The sequence below is a fragment of the Ambystoma mexicanum genome, chromosome 6q (genome assembly GCF_040938575.1).
Source record: "Ambystoma mexicanum isolate Mex_15411 chromosome 6q, UKY_AmexF1_1, whole genome shotgun sequence".
Taxonomy (NCBI): Eukaryota; Metazoa; Chordata; class Amphibia; order Caudata; family Ambystomatidae; genus Ambystoma; species Ambystoma mexicanum.
Window position 1 is genome coordinate 159,411,318 of NC_090937.1, and position 22,232 is coordinate 159,433,549.

General features: G+C 45.1%; 1 protein-coding gene across 2 annotated transcripts in view; it reads right to left on the bottom strand.

The window, feature by feature from the left end:
- Positions 1-803: 803 nt before the first annotated feature.
- The window catches only part of LOC138515473 (leucine-rich repeat-containing protein AAC1-like), a 54,930-nt gene continuing 33,501 nt past the window's right edge, over positions 804-22,232 (bottom strand). Inside the window, exons 1-6 of one of the 2 annotated variants that reach the window (XM_069630298.1) lie at positions 12,085-12,127; positions 6,999-7,068; positions 5,104-5,145; positions 4,622-4,663; positions 2,497-2,772; positions 804-978 (exon numbers count right to left, since the gene is read on the bottom strand). In XM_069630298.1, coding sequence (XP_069486399.1) covers positions 2,509-2,772; positions 4,622-4,663; positions 5,104-5,145; positions 6,999-7,052 — 402 coding nt within the window. In that variant the 5' untranslated portion in view covers positions 7,053-7,068; positions 12,085-12,127 and the 3' untranslated portion in view covers positions 804-978; positions 2,497-2,508. Of the gene's footprint in view, positions 979-2,496; positions 2,773-4,621; positions 4,664-5,103; positions 5,146-6,998; positions 7,069-12,084; positions 12,128-22,232 lie in introns of those variants that run through there. The other variant, XM_069630299.1, reaches the window with a different exon arrangement.

The window sequence follows — 22,232 nt, forward strand, 5'->3', positions numbered from 1 at the left end:
GTAAACTGGTCCAGGGTTAGAGCAGCCCTTTGCGCTAAATTGGGAATTTTGATGGCTTTTCCCTGCGCAAGGGCGTTCTTGGGGGCGTAACTGGCGCTGCTGCAGGGTCGCTGCGCCACTCTGCGCCACGGCTGGTTTTGGAGGCTAAAATCCATGAATACGCTGTGCGCGCAAATCGATTTTAGCGCACGTGGCTGGCGCAGGCATTCGCACGCGCACACTGTGCGCCAGCCGCGTGCACCACTTTTGTGCGAAATTCTATGAATTACCCTGAATATGTTTGTGTTGACACAAAGTAGTGCTATTCATCCCAAAATAGTCTGCGTGCCTTACATATGTGAACAGCAACATCTCTGTTCTGTTCTACCTATATCTGAGGTGTGTGCTACCCACATCTCACTTGTGCATTAAATCTATTCTCTAATTGAGCTCTGTGTGGTATCAGAAATCCGACTGCACCAGAGGATGATGAGGCATTGCCGCGCGGCATTCACCACCGTGCATGAGGACCCAGCATGGCAAAAGGCCGTGTGGCAGCAGCACACAGCGGAAGGTGCAGAGGGCATTCCTGGCACATACCACACTATAGAGCTGGCTTTCTGGAGGAAGACAGCAGGTTACCTTATTTTTGTATGTTCATTCCGAAGGTCATAATGTTTCTGTTTTTAATAATCAGAAGCTCGCATTGCAAAGTCAGTGTCCAAATTGATAATAGACGGTAAAGCTGCTGTTTAAAAATATGTCCCTATTCCTTAAGACAAGCCAATATTTTTAACAAAAAACAAAAGCAATTGACACATCTCTATGATGCCTGTACAGTTTGTTTATTGCAGAAAAAGCATCATTAATGCACAGGAGCTTGATTGTGTGCACTGTTGCTTGGTCATGTGCAATGCACTATTAGCTGCACTGAAGCAGACTGTGGCTTCTTTTCCCTCGTAGTGGTGCAGCTCCAGGAGCCCTCTTTTACTTTCGGGTCTAGAGGAAAAACGAAAAAAAAACAATATTAAGAAACATGTATGCATCTTGAATTAAATTCAGTTCTCGTAATTCATTGTACTGTGTTGCCTACGCTAGTACTATTCAAATGCTGGCCTCGAATTTAATCAGAAACCACATCTATAATGTGGTGTTTGATCTCAGTTGTGGTAAATGTTGGCAAAGCTCCCAATGGCAAATACTAAGTGCAGGTCGAGGGACCCATTGTAGATCATGCTTATGAGGTGTCTTTCTGCTGCCCAATTACCATTGTCTCAGTCCTACCAAGATGGACAGTCATAGTCCACATGAGAAGTTACAGCTGCAGAGTCTCTGTGCATCAGCCATTTTAGAACAGTCACAATTGCTCAGCTGTGTATCACCTGCATCACCTTAAGAACGTAACTTTCAGCAAGCACCTGCCAGACACACTTCAGCCTAGGAACATTATACTGCATTATTATGCTGGTTTTGACTCATGGTTACCAATAAAGAATTAGTATATTGTCTACATGAAACAATAGTTTTTGTTCAGTAGATGGAGAAGAGCCTTCTGATGCTTCCTCCATATCAACACATGCAGACATTAAATCAAGATTTTAATCTACTGCTAAACCTGCCTCATAGTGTTCCAGATATTGCGATCCAGAACTTTGCAAAAGTTATATTGGCGAATGCTTGAATGACAACAACGCGTGGTAGTCATGAGCGGCTAGAACTTGCAGGTCATGCCCCTTAGGAACGCTGACACGTGTCCACGGTCATTCAATTTATACAGTCAATGTGCCATGGCCTCCATTGGGGGCAGCTGCACTCGTGATGTACAGGGGAATTTGAGAATCAAGGCTACATGATATGCGTTTTCAAAGGATTCATATGGAAGAAAATGCCACGGAAGAGGTGCTGGCATTGCCAGACTGAGAGTGTATGTGTGTGTTGATGGCGTCCCAATGCCGAGATCACAAACTGGAGAGGGAGAGAAGCCCAAAGTGGCTTCGGGAGAGCCGTGGCTGGGTGCTTCGCTGCAAAACATGCTTGCCATGCAGGAGTCTCTTGGATTGACGAAGAGGCATTTTTTTGCTATGCTATGTCTAAATGCTCTTGGATTGATGAAAAGGTGTTTTTAAACGCAACTGGATGGCAACACCTGTGCAACCAAATTACTATTATAATACTGTTCACAAAGAATGACTAATGACATTTCTAGACTCACTGTAGACTTAGTGGAGGGCTTGCCGATGTTATGGTCTCTGTCCGAAGTGTTGCGCAACACTTTGGTATCGTCAAATGGCGTTCCTATATCATGTGACCATGTGGTATCTGGGGAAGCTAATACATAAAAGATAGACTTGGATCGCCCTGTATCTCAATCCTATGTTCTACCTTTTAAGGACTTTAAGGCAGTCAGCTGGTCTGTGGTACTCAGTGTGCTCACTTGAAGGGACAGGAGAAGAAACTTTTCTCTTAAGCATTTGGCATTTGGCATATTAAACACATGATTTGGAGTGCATCACATACTTGATTCCATTATTAGCCTTGAGCTGTGGAAGGTGTAGTGGGAGTCGTGGTAGTTGGAGTAGTGGTGGTTGGAGTAGTGGTGGTTGGAGTAGTGGTGGTTGGAGTAGTGGTGGTTGGCGTAGTTGTTGTTGGAGTTGTGGTGCTTGGTGTAGAGGTGGTTGACATAGTTGTAGTTGTGGTGGTTGGCGTAGTAGTGGTTGGAGTAGTTGAACTGAAACGATGATGACGATCTTTACGATTATACTTTCGCTTTGCGTATCCCCTGCTTTCATTTGACTGCAAGAAAAAAAAAAGTCATTCACAAACGAATTGATACAGCCTGACAATGGATTACAATAAAGCTACAAACCATGCGGGCCACATGGTTTTTTATCACTCTTCTATGTCTGCATGTAGACTGTAGGTATCCAAATCATAGAAATGCAAATGTCCGCTTATTTTGTACACTGCTTATCTTTAATTTCCATATCTACATAGATGCCCTCAGGGGCATGAAAAGGTTTTGCAAAGACAGCTAGTGAACACACCGGAAGTAGTATTAATTGTTTTTGCTCATAGACTAGAGGCAGGCAAGTAGGTTATGTAAAAACCTACTTATGTTCTATTCATGTGTGCATGTGTGGTGTTGCTGTAGTGCAACTAGCGAGAAAGCAGCATGGTGCTGTGCAAAGATAAATAAGAGATGTATAAGGGAGACGAAACACAGGTAAAGTCTCCTATGTCGAATGGGGTAGGAAACACAGGTGTGCGTGCTCTAAGATCCATGGCACTTAGCAACTTCCCAAAAATGTTTTGCCATTTTAAAAGTTAAAAATAAGAAAAATAACTGTTCATAGCAACTCGTAAATTGACTACCGTTTACAAGCGATGTCCACAAACCTTACAATTATTTGAAAAGTTAGAAAAAAAGTATATTAATTTAAAATATGAATCTTGAACGATGACATATAGTTTTGCACCATTGCCGTTTATTGGTTGGCCTGGCGGGTCTTAGGGTTGCAATGTGAGGAGGAGCAGGATTGGAAGAGATTCACATGAGTGGTGTACTGGAGGAGAGACATGGGTGTTTGGGTGCAGGGGAAGGAAATGCAGAGAGAAGAGAGAAGGTTAAGGAAGGAAGACCACATGTAGCATTCCCTCTTTTGCTGATACGGCTTGGGGGGAGCTTGTGTTGCTAGGTCTGGAAAAGATCTGGGACTGTGCAAATGTCAGGACTGTCAGGGCTCGGGCCTAGCTAGTCTTTGTGGTCGTTGCTCCTGGGCTTCTATCCGGGGCTACAACCAAAAGACACGGGGCTATAGCCCCCTCAGCCCCACCACCCCCATCTAGCAACGCCTCTGGCCTGGGGATGTGATGTAGTGTAATGGAGTAGAGAAATGTGTGTTTGGGTTCAGGGGAGGGAAATGCAGGGACAATAGAGAAGTGGGAGGATGGAAGACAAGATGGGGCTTTCCCTCATTTGCTGATGTTGCTCGGGCGGCTGTGATGTAGTGTAGTGGAGGAGAGACATGGGCGTTTGGGTGCAGGGGAAGGAAATTCTGAGAGAATGAGGAAGGATTGAGGCTGGAAGACAGTACAGGGTCTTTTCCTCATTTGGCACGCAAGGTAGTGAGTGGTATTGGGCAGAACAGGGCTAAGGGATAGTTTCCCCTGTGTTAACCAAAGGCCTCGGTGGTTGGTTGGGAAAGGCGGTGGGCATGGTGTGGAGCACAATCTAATGGTAACAGACAAAAGATGGTTCTAGCAAGACAACCGAAAGAAGAATGAACAGGGAGGCAGAGGCTTGCTGCATATTCGTTCTGTTGTGTACATGAGAGTTTTGGGGACTCTCTATCTTTAGTAATACTTTATTTTCCCCTATTGGCTTTTTACAAATACTTTGTAGGGACAGCCTCGCAATTCTCCCACTCAGTTTAGTTTTTTTTTATCACAGTACCTCATTTTCCTAAATAATCTCAAATATATTTCTTTTGAATGGTGTACTTGTTCTAAATGTGTCAATATCTATCTCCCGTAGAAGGTAAACCTGGCATTGATAGTTGTCAAATGAATAATGAAAGGCCATATACATTCCTGAGAAGAACAAGAAACACGGAACCCTTTAGAAAGGTGATTTTGTACTTACGTCGGAAGCACTTCGATCCTCCCGCTGCTTCGCTACGGAAGCCTGTAAGTATCACAAGGAACAAAGGAAGAACACTCAAGAATGAGAAGGTAGAAGGCAAATCAAAGATCACAACTACATGCATTTCCTGATCCTGCTTCCTCTGTAGTCCAATCAAATGGGTTGAATCCTGATCCAGGACATTTGCCTCTTCTCTTAATATTATTGAACAGAAATGCTGTTTTATGGCTGTTTCTAAAAATGCTGATGTGTTTAGAATTGCATAATTAGTATGTCTTCTTAATTTATTTGCCAGACAGATTAGTCACCATTTATGAAATGATCCCATATATCGCTTTTTTTAATTTGCATTGAAAGTTGCATTAGTAGGAAAAATAAATGTGTGAAATGATTAACTGACTTAACATTAAAATAAAATGGATAAAACTAATATTGATGAATGCAAGAAAAAGGAATTCATTGAGAAGGAGAGGGTCACTTACGCTGCCTGCACTTGCATCTTCCAGTTCATTCTCTGCAGAGATCTGCAAATAATGCCGGGGACACAAGAAGAAGCCTTCAGAATTACATGGAAAGGACACATACAAACATTCTCAATTCCCATGCCCATCCTAATCTGTACACATTGATGTAACTTTGCCATTAGCAGGATGCCTCATCTCTATCAAAAGTTATATATGATTCTAACAGTTGAATTGAGAATTGCAAAATACAGTCTATATCGCCAGACCCATTGCATGCAAAGGTCTGGCGTATTGCAAACGTCACAGCTTTCGGCTGCCTGCACGCTAGGACCCCCATGGAAGAGAAGCCCACTCGCCAGCTGGTTTACATACTTTTATTCTGCATAACATAAAAGCCCTGTTTGATCGATAATACAAGTATGTTATGAACTGCCCAATACGGTCCTCTTCTGTGCTTGCAGATAGGTGTTAGAAAACTATATCCAACAAAAATAAAACTCTAAAAGTCACATTCACTTGCCTTTTTCTTGAGGCATAAACTGTCTCCATACAACTTCCTTCTACTATGAAAAGAACTGTCACCGCCCACAAAACGTCCCTGTAATAATCTGCAGTATGCAAGCATGGACTTTCATGCTATTTTTTCAGGGGCTAAACCCTGAATTCCTGCGTTTGATGAGCGTCACTATTCTGTCACTAGAGCGGATTAATATGTGCAGCTTTGGAGTTCTTGGCTATCCCAAAAGGTTGCTGAAACAGTGGAACACACTCCTACTAAAAAGGCAGCAATGCAAGCCCCTTGGAGGCTCTTCTCTGGCTCGTTATTTGCTCTGGGTCTCCTCTGTGTTGATGGCCAGCACTAAGGGGACTTTTGGTGGGCAGTTTTTGCCTCAGAATGGATCTCACTGACTGGTTGTCACTGACAGAGACTGGCTGGCTGATCAACTGTCTGACTGACTCACTCACTCAGCTGCTAAGCACTCATAGAGCCTGATTCATGGAATTCTTTGCATGGTGCAAAGTGACTTTTCAATGGTGCAAAGTGACTTGAACTGCCAACAAACACCCTGATTCATGAAGCAGTGTATGGAGCACACTGATTCATGGAGCAGTGTATTGTAATGTGTATTTTTGCATTGCAACGTCACTTTGCACAAACATCCAAGAATCAGGCCGATGTAGTGGTACCTTTTGGCATAAATAATCGGAACAGAATATGAAGAAGTAAACAAGAACAGAGGTCCTTTGGTAGTGAGAAAAGGTTGCGATTGTTTCAGGGTGAGCAGGCGGCGGCGTACCATGGAGTATCATGGTAACACTACGCTGCTTTGGAAGATGGATGATAGCGGCATGAGAGCGCCATAAAGATGTCCACTAGTATGAGATCCAACTGAGCGATCAGAATAATGGAAGACACATGCAGAGTAAGGGCTGAAGAGGAGATACTGCAGTTCTCACTTTTCAGGAGAAACCACAGCATACACATATACTTTGAATCTCCTAACTTTGGAGAGCCCTTAGCGATGGAGGCAGAAACTATCATCAGATTATACACAGGAGACAGAGAAGGGGATACGTGACAGATGGGTGGTCAGGGAAGGGTTGGGGGGCCTCTGCCCTGAGCAGGGGGGCATGCAACATGCGCCGTCTTCATCACTAGCATTGCAAATATTGTAAACAATGAATCTCTCTTCCCTTTTATTATGTTGGAAACATTGAACTGAAACGTTGGTCACTTGCATTAGTACCATTTTTGTAAGATTTATACATAAGAAAACACAATGGAATAAGCCACATTGTGAAATAGGGGTATTCTGATGAGATCAGGATTAATTGTGAACTACTTAAGTTGTGTGTCCACTTGCAGCAAGTCTAACGCTGTCTAACTTTACCCCACTGATTCTGCCACTTACCACTATGCAAATAGCTACCGCCATAAAGCAGGCCACCACAAGTAGAGTCCTCATTGTGTATCAGCTGCCTCTGAAAGTAAATAAATAAATAAAAAAGAAACACTTATATGGGCTTTTCAATGCACTGCACATTTCTCTGACATTTAAAAACGTGTGGGCTCACTGAACGTGTTTTTTTTTACTGATATAGAATTAGCGAACGGTGCTGTGAGGCAATGGATTGATGAACAGAGCTCAGGGGCCGCAATTTGTAAAATTCTTAACATGACGTCCAGGTGGATAGCATGAAGAACTGTCCCTTCCTACCATTTGCAAATACCAAAAATAGCCCTTTCAACCAAAATGTCACAAGAGGGCCAATATTAAGATTATGTGCACCTTATTTCTAAGATCAATAAACTTTCAAAATGTGAAAGACTGCAATCATTCAGCTTTTAGCACCAGTAAAATGATTTGGATTAACTTTTTTGATAACTTGTAAAGAATCGATATTCGAAAATCCACTAATACGCTTCAAGTGACCCATATTATCAGGATGAATTCCTTATTTCTAAAACATTGGACATTTCAGTGTGTTGCCAAAAATCTGAATGGCATTTGTTTCATATGTCACAAAAAAAACAATATATAAAAAAAAGAGAAAAAAACATATGCTAGAGTGCTGCTGATATTCTGTGGGCGAGTCCTGGGCAGTTCTGAAATGCCTCTGCTGAGGTCGGTGTTCAGAATCCTCAGCATGCCCAGGCGTATTCCGAATGCCAATGAGAAGTGCAGCACCTTGAAACAACAGAAGGGAACACAGCAAGGTATGTCATGGATCTCTCTCCTAGCTATGGTTTGAACACAAACGAGACACCTTATGTTTATTCCTGATTCTTCAACATGAAAACTGATGGTGTTCAACTAAGTCTCTCTATTACCTGCGAGTATTGGGATGGTTATTCAATTTCCACATTCTTGGTTTCCAGTTACACAAACTTAGTTTGACTAGGACAAGGTGGTCCAGTCTTGAAATGGTGCAACTCGTTTCTCATCAACTTCATAAAATAATCTTTGTAATAGTTTGTAACTAATCAACGCCAGATTCCTGGTGGCTCATGCTGCAGACATTGCAGATCTAATTATGGAGAAGAAATCGGACTTCATAGCAATAACTGAGACCTGGCTGCACGCTTCTGCAGGACCCGCTCTCTTCGTTGCTACCCCTGATAATTACACAATACTAAAATCCGACAGAGAATCCTCCAAAGATGGAGGAATTTCCTTTATCGCCAAGACACACTTAGGACTCAGAATAGCTCCTCACACTCCCACTACCTCTTGTGAAATGATATCAGTTAAGCTTCCCCTCAATAACTCACGGACTATAACAATACATTTGATCTACAGACCCCCAGGGCCTATAGGCTCCTTTGAAGAAGACATTGTTACTCTACTCCCTTCTAATACCAAACCTTCCTCAAAATCCTCATTCTAGGTGATTTCAACCTAGGTCACAATGACCCGAATGACCAACCTGTCATGTCTCTGACTAATTCCTTGACTGAGAAGGGCCTCACACAAATAGTCCTCCACCCTATGCACAATAAAGGTAGAACCTTAGATTGGGTCGCTGACTTACATTGTGCAACCTCCATTACCGCTATTGAACCATACCTGTGGACCGACCACTCACTACTTACCTTTAACATCCTTGACTGCACACCTCAGATTACCTGCATCTGCTGATCCGGCAGAACTTGTGGAGCTCCACAACAACACTATCACCTCTGTTCTTGACATAATAGCACCCCTTAAATTGAGGAAAGGCAAACCTGAATCACATCTGAACACCTGGTTCACACCCAAACTCAAATCCATTTGTAATGAAAAAAGGAAATGGGAAACCACCTGGAAGAATAACCCAGCCCTGCCAATGAAGATAAACTTCTTAAAATCGCAGCCAACGACAAAGCCTAAATCCTTTCTGCCAAACGAGACCCCTACAACGATATGATTGAAAAAGCCAGCTCAAGTACTAGAGAACATTTCTCCATACTAAGAGAGCTGGAATCACCTATCCCCCCAACAGATAACTGTATCATAGACAAGACTTTGTGCACCAAGATCCAAGATGCACTAGCCAATAAGATCACTTCACTCCAGAATAAAATTACTGCCAAAAGAACCAATCTCCTTTCCCAAGAATCTCAAAGAAATACCTCCAATCCCGGCTTCAACCATACAAAACCTTTCCTGCGATTCAAATTCACTCAAGTTTCCACTCGGGAAGTGGAAAACATCATAGCCTCATTAGAATCCTCCAATTGCCAGAGAGACTCGTGCCCAGCTTCCACTATTAAAGAAGCTGCCAGCGCACTTGCCCCTTTTGTTGCCACTCCGATCCACTTTTCCTTCACACTTCCACTGTCCCCACTAACCTAAAGAACTCCTAGGTAGTACCTCTTCTAAAGAAACTCTCCCTGGACTGAAGCATCCCCACTAACTTTAGATTTATAACTACTGCCCCATTTTTTCTAAAAATCATTGATAAAGCTGCTTACATCCAGATTCAATCTTACTTAGACTCCAACAACCTATTAGGACTCAGACAATCTGGCTTCAGACCCCAACATGTCACTGAAACAGCTTTGATTGACCTAAAGATACAGATTGATGACTTGATAGACAATGGAACACCTGCCCTTTTGCTTCTACTGGATCTGTCAGCCGCTTTTGACTTAGTTGATCATAAGGTACTCTGCAAACATCTATCCTCAGCGGCCCATTTCTCAGTAGAAGCAACAGCATGGGTCCAAATTTTCCTAAGCAACAGATCCATGAGAGTTTTCTCATCCAAAGCTGCAGCTGATCCCATTCCCATAACCTGTGGAGTCCTACAAGGTTCCTGTGTGTTGCCCACCATGTATAATGCATTTACCAAACCATTATTCAATGACCTAGACTATCTGGGTGTCACCTACACTAAATATGCAGTTGACATCCAGATACTCATACCTTGACGGGCTACTATTTCATCATTCAGGCACGGGTGGCCACACATGGTCTTTGCCTGAATGATGAGAAGACTGAATTTCCTAGCCTCTCCCCATAACCAGAAGAAATCATGTAACCAATACCCCGCCTTCAACATTGATGGCAATAACATCAAGGTGGCTAAAGAGGTTAACACCTTGGGTTTCCACCTAGATTCCGCCCTGAATTTATGCAAACAAGCCAGTGCCACAGCCTCAGCGACACCTTACACCTGCAAGCTGATCCACACCTGCAAAACATTTCTCTCTGTAGATAGTTGCATTACATTGGCTTGAGCCCTTATTCTCTGTAAAATCGACTACTGCAATGCACTTTACATCGGAGCCAACAAAAATATCATTAACAAACTACAGATCTTGAAAAGCAATGCTCTCAGAACAGCTCTTAGCATCCCTGGAAGACAGCACATCTCCATGCTCAGACCAAACAACTACTGGTTATCCATCAAGGACAGAATCACCCTCAAAACAGCCTCTCTTACGCACAAATGCCTTAATAAAGCAGCCCCTCAGTACCTTTCTGCAAAATTAATCAGGCAAAACTTCGCCCCGAACTACCAGATCTTCCAACTCAGGCTGCCTTAGAGTCCCTAGGTTCAGATTGAAGAAAGCAGGTGGCAGCAGCTTTCCAGTCATGGCCGCCCAACTGTGGAACTCCCTACCCCACATCCCCCATTAAAGATTTGACCAATCAATCCTGAAATTTAGGAAACACCTCAAACTCTGGCTGATATCCAATGACCTCCCACCCTGTTAGAACTCCTCTTACAGCTCTCCTGGTTCTGTCACACATTCCATTCATTTGTACTTTAACCTGTATATACCCTTGTACTATATTGCACTGTCTTTACTCATGTATACTTCGGTATTATATTGCTTTGTATTTTATATTGTAACCATCCTCAACACCATCTGCCAATGATCATGCTTCCTAGACATGACCTCACGGATCGCATAATTTCTTCTCCTTGTGGAGCCATGACTTTCCTTCAAACCCATTATCAACAAAGGCAGACCATATTTGGGACTCAAAAAAACAACTCAACAACATCAACCTCTCCTCTCCAAATATACCTGAATGTTGTTAGGAAGACATTCATCATAGCCCTATCAGAGACATGTAGTCCTGTTTGTTTGAATTAAGATTCTTTAATATGTCAAAAGCCCAGGAGATTATCAAGGTTTTCCACTCAATTGTACATTAACACCCATTGAGTTATATGCTGCTACAAAATGTACATTCATACAACATATGACCCTTCCATATTATTGTTTTGTGGGCAACGTTGCCAAAATACTGTTTCTGTAACTCACAATGCAAAATAGATTTGGTAAGAATGCACAGCATATTCACCTCACACCCAGGTCCATAGCATGCACACCATTGTTTCCAGGGCTGGATCATTGGATACTGAAGACCAGCAATGACTGGAGGACATGAAACTGACAACAAAAGTGCATCCGAACATCTCCCCACTGGTTAAATTGCTATGTTCACATGTAAAAGTGTGGGACTGTGGGATCCTAGATCAAATAACGTAATTAGCTTATACAATGTTTCTTTCATAAAATCTTCTAGCCTAAGATATTTTGGGGTTCTTAGTTCATTCTAGTGAGCAGCACCACCGTAGGATATACACATTGTGGAATTTAGGCAATAATCTATTCATCAACAGGCTGCTTCCATGTGTCATCTTGTCCCGTTGACTTCCTGAATATTTCAGGATGATCTTCATAATTACTAAGAACATACAATTGGTCTATTTTATATAGCATTTTGCAATGTGTCTTTCCTGAAATCAATACGTTTTCATATTATTTTGTCCCACATTAAAATCAAACCAAATTGTATCATACTGTCGATGGACGAACGTGCCCCAATTCATGCCATTATATTTAAAAATGATATACAACAAACACATTATTTAATGTAATGTCAATACAAATTGGTTTATTATTAATTGTAAACAAACAGGTTTGTGATCTAAATTAGATTCTAATCGTGCACATTTCCATGGCATGAGATGCGCTGCACTAACACAGCCACTTACCTTCCTTGAGTAGTGACGTGAATGATCCTGTTGCCTGTGTTGCCGAACTGATGTTTGAAAGCAGAGCATGCATTGCATTTATAGTGTTCTTTGAAATGGTGCCTTGTTTCAGGGATTAACACAAATGAGTGCACAATGGGACCGTCCTCCCCACTTAACTCTCGGATGTGTTCCCCTGCCAACAGTCCCTAAAAACAAATAACTTCACAAGAAGCTGTGGCTTTTCGTTGAAATATTGAGCAAGTCGGGAGACTGTGTTCAAAGCATCACAGCATCAGACACTTGTTTAGCATTAGCTCTGATTTGTTCTGTAAATGTATAATTGTTATAGAGCTATGCACCACCCCAGTTCAGTATGGAAGGGACAGACTGCTCTTTGTTTTGTCAGTTACTACAGCCCCACCTTTCCTGGTCCAGTGAATCTTACATATGCACTGCCTTGACCATCACAAGATTTGGAGACTATTGCAGGGGGGACATGAAGGGGGCACAGAAAATAAATGTAGTGCTTCTGCACTGGCGATTATAATAAATGCATGCTCAATGGAACCTGCATGGTGCAAAGTGACTTTTCACTGGTGCAACGTGACTTTGCACTGCCAACCAACACCCTGATTCAAGGAGCAGTACAAAGTGTATTTTTGCACTGTGCTAAAAATTCCATGAATCAGGCCCTTTGTGGGCTGAGCAATGCTTTTGTTCTGCAGTACTATCACTCATGCAGTTTGATGATGCAGTGAGTTGCAGAGGAACTCCTACTAGTCGAGGGAGTGAGCCACAATGGACTGGGTTAGTCTGGCTGCTACCCGATGTGTCTCCCAGATGGTAGACAGAGCGAGATCCCACAGGTGTGCTAAATCCTCCAAAACCTGGTCTTTGTTGAGCTAGAGCTGGTGTGAACGGTCGCCCGTAAATGGTGTGCGTGTTCCGAGGCTGCCTGCCAGGCCCCGCTGGGCCTTCAGTAAGATTCATTCATTTCAGGCACTGTAGTTTATTTTTGGTTTAGCGCTCTGTGCGTGTTTGTGCTGCTCCCTACCCCCTCCCTCCAACTCACTTCCCGGTTCCTCCTCTCCTCTGTCCCCTCCCGCCTCCCTGCCCGCCCACCCCCCCTCTGATTGGTTGTCTGTGTAGTCCCTGCGGCACTACGCGACGACCGCTCGTGAAGCACACTTCTTTGTTGAGCTAGAGCTGGTGTGAGCGGTTGTCCGTAGCCCGGTGTGCGTGTTCCGAGGCTGCCTGCCAGGCCCCGCTGGGCCTTCAGTAAGATTCATTCATTTCAGGCACTGTAGTTTATTTTTGGTTTAGCGCTCTGTGCGCGTTTGTGCTGCCCCCTGCCCCCTCCCTCCAACTCACTTCCTGGTTCCTCCTCTCCCCTGTCCCCTCCCGCCTCCCTGCCCGCCCAACCCCCCTCTGATTGGTTGTCCTTGTAGTCCCTCTGGGACAACGCGACGACCGCTCCTGAAGCTCGCTTCTTTGTTGAGCTAGAGCTGGTGTGAGCGGTCGCCCGTAGCCCGGTGTGCGTGTTCCAAGGCTGCCTGCCAGGCCCTGCTGGGCCTTCAGTAAGATTCATTCATTTCAGGCACTGTAGTTTATTTTTGGTTTAGCGCTCTGTGCGTTTTTGTGCTGCCTCCTGCCCCCTGCCTCCAACTCACTCCCTGGTTCCTCCTCTCCCCTGTCCCCTCCCGCCTCCATGCCCGCCCACTCCCCCACTCCCCTTCCTCTCCTCCTGCCTAAAAGCCCACCCCCTGGGGCAGCCCCCGGCCCGGCAGCCCCAATCGGCTAAGGGCCCCCTTAGGCAAAGGGCGGCTCCTATGGCTGCGGCTCCCTGTGTCTGCGGCTCCCTGTGTCTGCAGGTGTCCGCAGAGGACGCCAGTCGCCGGTCCGCCTTTTTCTGGTTAGCTCCACCTGCTCGCCCAGCCCAACTACCCACTCCTTCCCTTTCCTTTTCTTTCACATGGTTTCTACACTTCAGTGTGTACCGCCAATTGTGGTAAATTAGGTCTGCTTTTCTCCCCTCGCAGGACTCTCAAATTTAGGTGGCCTCTACACTGGGTGCCTAATTCGTTTTTACTGTGTTACTGTTGCTCTGAAATTGTGGTAAACTAGGGCTTTTTCTCCCCTCGCAGGACTCTCAAATTTAGGTGGCCTCTACACTGGGTACCTAATTCGTTTTTACTGTGTTACTGTTGCTCTGAAACTGTGGTAACTAGGGCTTGCCGCTTCATTCATTTCCGCTTGATCTCGTCTGTCTTCCGCCCACTCCCTCATTATTCCATGGTGCTCTCTCTCCTATCTTCTCTAACTGCTTCTCCATTGACTATCCTGCTCTCCTCACTAAATCTGGTAGGAAAAAGTTTAAAAAGGATATCCTGGTCTCCAACCCAGGCCTCCCTATAGCTGACACCTACACTAGCGCCGCATCCAAGGAAACACTTACTGACATCCTGTTTTTCGTGCCTTCCCCTGACCAATGGACTCTTCATATGGTCTCTCTGCTCTCTCCCTTCTCCTCTTCTCCCATTAATGGTGGCACCCGTTGGGATGTCCTCTTGGCCCCCTTCCGCTCCTCATTAATGTCTACGCTAATGGGACCGTCTTGGTCCAAGGCCCTCAGGCCAACCTCCACCTCTTTGATAGACGCTTCCCGTGCCTCATCAACTTCCTTTCCTCTACTGCTGTCCCCTCTTCTCTGTCCTCGGCTACCCTGCCACCACCCTCTCACCCTGCCCTCTCTCTGGCTCCTTCTTCTTCACCTCCACAGGGCGTACCTCTGATCTGCACCCCTCCCTGGAAGTCCTTCAAGGATGGCAACCTACTCCACATTGCCAATCTTAACTCTCGCTCTGCCGTCAAACATTCCTCTGATAAATGTCGCCTTCTTGAGGAACTGGACCTTGACATCCTCGGTCTCACTGAGACATGGTTCACGGCCAGCTCTGTCGCCAGCTTTGACACACTCCTACCTGACGGTTACAAGATCCTCTCCTTGCCCAGGCCCAACCGTGCTGGGGCAGGGTGTGGCCCTTATCTTCCCTGAGTGGATTCCTGCCACTGTCACTCCTCGCAGACCTACTCCTCCTTTGAATGCCTTGTCTGCCGACTCTCTCTCTCTCCTAGCCATTCCCTTACTGTGGCTACTATCTATCGGCCACTTGGTCAAATGTCCTCCTTACTCTCTGAGTGGGCTGACCTCTCCTCCTCACTCCTGTCCTTAACCACTCAACTCCTCTTTCTTGGAGACTTCAATATCCACCTTGAAGCCTCCTGTCCTCCCTCTAGACTCTTTCACGACCTCTGCCACTCTCTCTCACTCTCTGTTCTCCCGTCTGGGCCGACCCATTCTGCAGGGCACACTCTTGACGCTCTGATCTCTTCTGACCTTCCCCTCTCTGTCCCTCTCTCCACTCCTCTCTCCTGGAGTGATCACTCTCTCCTTTCCTCCCACCTCACCCTCCCTACCGCACAGGCAAAGCCACCCTCATCACTGCCACCCACCTTCGCGGTCATCCGACCCATGAAGTGCGTGTCAGTTGAGGCTTTCGCTACCACCTTCTCGCCCCCCCCCCTTCGGGTGACTCCCACACTGACACAGCCCTCTCCAATCTCCACTCTGCTATATCTGATACCCTTGATATCCTTGCCCCTGTCATGAGAATCCACCTGAAGCCCAAAGCCAAATGTAACTCCTGGTATGACTCAGATCTTGTCACCCTTAAACGCAAGTGCAGGGTGGCAGAGAGGAAATGGCGTGCTTCATGTTCATCTTCTGACAAACTGGCCTGCCGCCTGCTCCAAAGGAAATACCGGCTCTCCGTTTTCACTAAGAAGAGAGCCCTTATCCAAGCCTGCATCTCTGCGGCATCTAACAATTCGGCCAAACTCTTTAAAATCTGCAAGGAGCTGGCCAACCCTGCTGCAGTCTCCACCTCTCCCAGGCCCTCTGCACAGCACTGGCCTCTCACTTCATTTCAAAAACTCAAGACATCCTGTCCTCACTCTCCTCTCCTCCTATCACCTCCCCTCCCCTATTCCCTGCTCTCCCTCTGGCCTTTCGGCAGCCACCCCTCCTCCCTCCTTCTCTGCCTTTCCCCTTTTTCTGCTGACGAGGTTGCGAGACAAGTCTGATCTATGAAAGTCTCGTCAAAACAGGTCCACCCCTGTTCCTCCAAAACTATCAAGGACCACATCGACTCCCTAGCGCCTGCCTTGGCTGAATTCTGCAATCACTCCTTCGCCTCTGGAGTCTTCCCATCCCCCCTCAAGCACTACCTTGTGCACCCCCTTCTTAAGAAACCCTCATCCGACCCCTCCTGCCCAGATAACCCAATCTCTATCACTCCCTTCCTGGGCAAGCTCCTGGAGAAACTGGCCATCTCCCAGCTTAATCTCCACGCTGAATCTGTTGGTAGTCTTCATGACATCAGTCTGGCTTCAGAGCTCCCAGAAGCAGGGAAACTGCTCTCCTGAACATCCGTGAGGACCTGCTCTCAAACCTTGACTCTAATACCCCTTGTGTTCTCATCGACCTCTCCTCTGCCTTTGACACTGTTAACCACACCATCCTGCTCAACCGTCTCTGTGATAACCTGGGTATCACTGTTCAAGCTCTGGCATGGCTGTCCTCCTTCCTCTCCAATCGACCCTCCCAGGTCCAACTGGGTTCCTTCCTCTCTGACATCTTTTTCTCTACCTGTGGTGTCCCCCAGGGATCTAACCTCTCCCCCTGGCTGTTCAATCAGTATCTTGCACTTCTTGCTCACCGCATAGCCACTCTATGTCCCAACTTTCAGTGCTACGTGGATGATACCCAGCTCTTTTTCAGGCTACCCTCGGCCTTCTCTTCCACTTCCCTCATCTCTGACTGTCTTTCTGCTATCCAGGAATGGTGTGCCGCCAAAGACCTCTGCCTTAATGCTAGTAAGACTGAGATTCTACTTATCGGCACACCCACTCCCTCCTTCCCTGCAGCTCTCTGGCCGGCCTCCCTTGGCCCTCTTCCTGCTCCTACCTGCACAGCAGAAAACCTCTGGGTCATCTTCGACTCCACACTCTCCTTCTCTCCTCACATCTCTGACGTCTCTAAGAAGTCACACTACCAGCTACACCTCCTCAGAGGTATCCTTCCTTTTCTCTCCTTCCCCCAGAAGCTCACTGTCTCCAGAGCTCTGGTTCTCTCTAGGCTGGACTACTGTAACAGCCTCTATCTAAATCTTCCTGCCTCTACTCCCCGCCCTTTGCAACTCATCCAGAACAGGACTGCGAGACTTGTCCTTGGCCTCAAGCCCAGGGACCGTATCTCTCCAGGACTGAAATCACTACACTGGCTCCCAGTGGCTGCAAGGATTAAGTTCAAAACCCTCTGCATTGTCCATAAGGCCTTCTGGGGCCTTGGGCCGAAATACCTTCAACTCTCTCTTCCTAAATATCTTCCTTCTCAAGCCCTTCGCTCATCCACCTCCAACTACCTCAGTGTCAGCCGCTTCTCCAAGCAACGAGCTGGTGGTAGATCTCTCGCCGCAGCAGGGGCCTCCCTCTGGAACAGCCTTCATGCCTCCCTGAAACTTGAGGAGAACCATCTCCGGTTCCGGAAGCACCTCAAAACCTTCCTCTTTGCCTCCGCTTTCTCTCCCTCTCTCCCCTGCTAAAATCACTGAACCTGCACTAAATCTGCAACTGGGCCACTCACCGATCTCATGTCCTGGCCCAGCCCCTCTTCCTTGCACTGCCTACATGCACTACGATACATGACTACTGTCTCTGTATCCTACAGCCCCTTCTCCTGGCACTTACCTTTGCACTTGCCACCAGCTGGCCCTATTATTTATCTAGTATTCTCTTAACCATGTACCACACTTTCCTTGCACTTGCCACCAGCTGGCCCTATTATTTATCTTGTATTCTACTAACCATATACTGCACTTCCCCTCTGCACAGAGACAACTCTGCAGTTCCCTCCTTGAGCCTGGGAGGATTGGGGCTGTCACGGAATGGACATCTGCTACAAGAGGAAATCCAGGATGTTGTTGATGGTCCCCTGCACCTATAAAGTCCCGGAACTGCCAGGTGAGGATAATACTACAATTAACCTATGTGGAAAATGGGGCTTGTGCCAGGTGTGTGGTACATTTAGGAGAACCAAGGGAAAGCACAATCCTAATACCTGACACAACCTTATAGGGATCCCAGCCAATCACAAGGGTGGAACTACTACATACACCAGTAAGACACTGTAGAAGAGCCCAGCACAGGTAGCCAACTGCGATATGAAAGAAGTGTGCCATACTGTTCTATGCTGATACAGGAAACCTTCTACTTGGTACAAGGTGGCCACTTTATTGAAGTCCTTACTTGCTACATAGACCCTGATAAATGTGGGTGACACCTGCCAGGGGTCTATGGGAGGCGTGAACAGTGAAAGCCAAGAAACCAAACATCCAGCTGAGACCTGAAACTGAATACTGAGGAACCATAAGAGGTACCTAAACTGTAAATGCTTAGAAAACCAACAGCTAAGTCAGCCCTCCTAAGACTGAATGCTGAGAAACCAGAGAGCTATGAGAGACCTGCAACTTGGAGAATGGGAAGCAAGAGGTTCAGGAGAGATATATCCTGAAGGTTAAGCATTGAGACGTCTGGAAGGGACTTTAGGAGATTTAGGCGGTGCACATTTTCGGATTGGTGCAAATTTCAACTAGGCCAAAAATCATAACTTCGACTCCTGCAGAAGTGATATGGTAGGGTGTGTTAGGGAGAATTCTCCAGAATGGCTAGATTCCCTTCCCTACTGAGTCCCTCAGCAGCTTTGCTGGATTTCTAGGATTTATTTGTTTTACCTGGTAAGAGTGTGATTCTTTTTTCCCACTCTTACATGTGTTTTGCTGTGTGTATTTAACATGTTCTTGTGTTCATAGACTGTGGAGCCTCACCTACTCCATAGGCATCATCTTTTTACTGTGTGTTACACATCACCTTCAGTGCAGTGAGACAGGGTTGTCTTTTTGGCTTCCCAACTCCGACTCCATTTTCTGGGACTGACTACTGTCTCCCAGAACATGTAAAGTTGCCATTGACTTTATTAGTCTCTTTTAAAACTAACAGACCCAGTACGAACTATCTTAAATATAGTTCTGGAAAGGGTTAATACTTATCCCTTTTTGTCTGTTTCTCTTGGAGCATTGTTTCGCTCCCTTTTCATTAAGACTTGGCTGGTGGCAGTGGTAACTACCCTATTTTTCCTACCGCGGTTATCTTTAATAGCCTTCTATTGTTTTAGTCTATCTTGGTAGCCTCTAAGTTAAACTCGCTAGAGCATCTATGTTTTTATACGGTTCTGGCTGGGTTTAGTCGCCATTTATTTTTGTAAAAGTATTTCTCGTGTTTTTCTCTGCACACCAAACCAGGTTTGGGTCCTTTGTTCACTGTCCTTTCGCGGGCTTCTACACAGAAACCCTCCTTAGACGTCTGTATGTCTGGGGGCGACAGGATGTGAGGGAGGGGTTTAGGACTCCCTGCACAGGGTGTCCTTTAATTCAAGACCCAAAGTAAGACATTAAACAGTTTAAAACACATGGGATGGATTTGCAAACTCTCAGAAAAACCTGTTATTCCAGTTGCCAGTCATGAAACTTCTCCAACCAAGGGAGATACACCATAAATCAAGGACATGTAGGTGCGAATTGCAAGCTTGAAAAACGTTGTATGGGACAGGACAATGAAAGTTCACAAGCTCATCAGACATTCGTCTGTGCTCCAGGCTGGGACAATAGCAGTCCTGGGACACTCACCTGTCAAGTGTGAAGGGGCAATAAAACCTTCAATTAAGACTGGAAACCCCCTTGCCTGACAGTTGGAGGGAAAAAACAGGCTCTAGTTACAAAGGGACTGCCTTTTGTGTTACAAGACTATGTTATAAAGAAACTTTAAGACTTTTATTTCTGTAGCAAGAATAAGCAAACATTTTAAAAGTTTGCAGTTTTAAATCTAATTTTGTGGGCTATCTTTTCAAACTTGGTAGAACTCATTGCCGCATGGGGAACAGAAGTTACAGAATAGGACAGATTCCAAGGAAAGTATTAATGTGGCAAACATAACATTTTGTACATACATCCCTAGGGACAATTTGTATCTGTGTATAAAATTGTGGATTTTTAGGCCAAATCTTTAATGTGTAAAATTACCAAAATGTATCAGAAAGGTGAAACAAGGTTGCACAGAACTGAAGATTGGACTGATCTGGGCTGCACATAATATGTAACCTGTTTGTATAATTTGCCAAGAGATTGCAAGTGAAGAAATGTATGTTTTTGGCAAAATCGGATTTTGAGTAAAGTAAATGTGGGAGTGTTTGGACATTGTAAACCTCACCTCATAAATCTGACATCATTCCCTTAGAAGTCCAACCAACTGAGAGCGAGGCAGAGGATAGCTCCACTGCCCAATCCAAGTAGATTAGGGGCCGGCGTAGATAACCTGCCCAGCCTCTACTTGGATGATGTAATTTTGCATTTTAAATAAAGGTCCCTGACAGGACCCTAGACACACACTCTTCCTGATTTCCTGTGCTACATTCCTGTTCCTGTTTCATGCTTCAGACTCCAGACTCCAACTACAAGGCCAAGCATTGCTGATCCTATTCCAGAACCCATTGCAAAACCCAAGCATTGCTGATCCGGCTCGGGCAAGGCCTACCCTACAATATTAAAACCCACTAATCTCCCAGCAACCAGGAGAAACTGTGGTACTTTTGGCATCCTAATCCAGTCTGGCTTTCCGCCACTCACTCCACTGCTGCCATCCTGCTACCCTGCTGACCTATAGTATCCGGTAACCAGAATTGCCAGTCCAGAAGAACTATCCTTTGGTATCGCGTCCCTGCCCAGCTTATCCTGTCCCGCTGATTTTGTCCAGCTGTGTTGTGTTAGACTAGATCCATTTGGTGACCAGAACCGGTGACTGTCCAAAAACCAAACTAAAAAGTGGACTGTGAGTTCCAATAAGAACCATAGAAAACCATAGTATACCTTGTATCGCCTTGTCCTTAGTTCCACTCTCTAAGTCATCCCATGCTTATCCTGATAACTTGTAATATTGTCAAAAATCATTCTTGAAACCCTGTCTTTGATTTCTTGCACTAGCGCCAACTTCTTTAATAATTTTGTCTTGTGAAATCCTAAGTACTTAGTCCTCTTTCGAGTGATTGGAGTGGTTCCGCCACGGCGGGAAAAGGAGGTGCTAGGGTTGAATTTGTGAGTCAACCCTGGAGCTAACTGTGTCTCAATCTGGTAGTCTAGCCTGAATGCTCTAGTGTAGAATTGTCAAAATTGATTTCTTTTCCTTTTTCGCGCCTTCATTTTCTCAAAACGCACCTCACTAGATCTTGCATAACTCACTCAATTTCGCTTCCATGTTGTACCTATGATCCATAGCTATACCCCTACTCAATATTTCACCCGTTTTTACAAAAAAACCTTTTTGGTAAATTCAGACTGGAATTGTAAAACTTTACTAAATTTCCAATGTGTCATTTTGATTATAAACTGTTTTAAATCTTCCATTCAATTTTGAATTGTATGCTTTTGCTCAATACATTGCTTTTGATTGTTAGTATCTTTCCAGTGTTGCTCCAGTAAAGAATTGTTTTTGTTTCAAGCGTTTTATATACATTCATTGTTTTATTCCTCCATTTCTGAGTTTCAGTTTCAGCATTGCCAGGGTTTAAAATCTGTTTTTCTCTCTTGCTTGGAGAGGGAAGGTTGGATTTCAATTATGTTTTCCATTTGTCATTCCTGATTACCTGCTGCTTCTGTTTATCCACTTAGAAATGATTATTTGTGGGTTGAGAGAACATTGCAGGGGGACATTCTAACTCAAGTGCTATTTTACCTAAAATCAAAAGTGCTCCTATTCCCTGGTGTTTTGTAGTTGTGTCAATAGAAGGTTAAACTAAGTTCATTGCTTACATTCCTATTGTTCTTATCACCCCATTGGTGATTGCTGCCCCATATTAAAAATGTTATGATTTCTTTTGAATTTTAAAATAAATAAATTAATATTACATTTTATCGACCAGCCAGGTTCATGGTCCATTGTGACCCGGCTATCTGAAAAGGGGGTGTGATATGAGTGGTGTTCCATCTCAATATTGGATC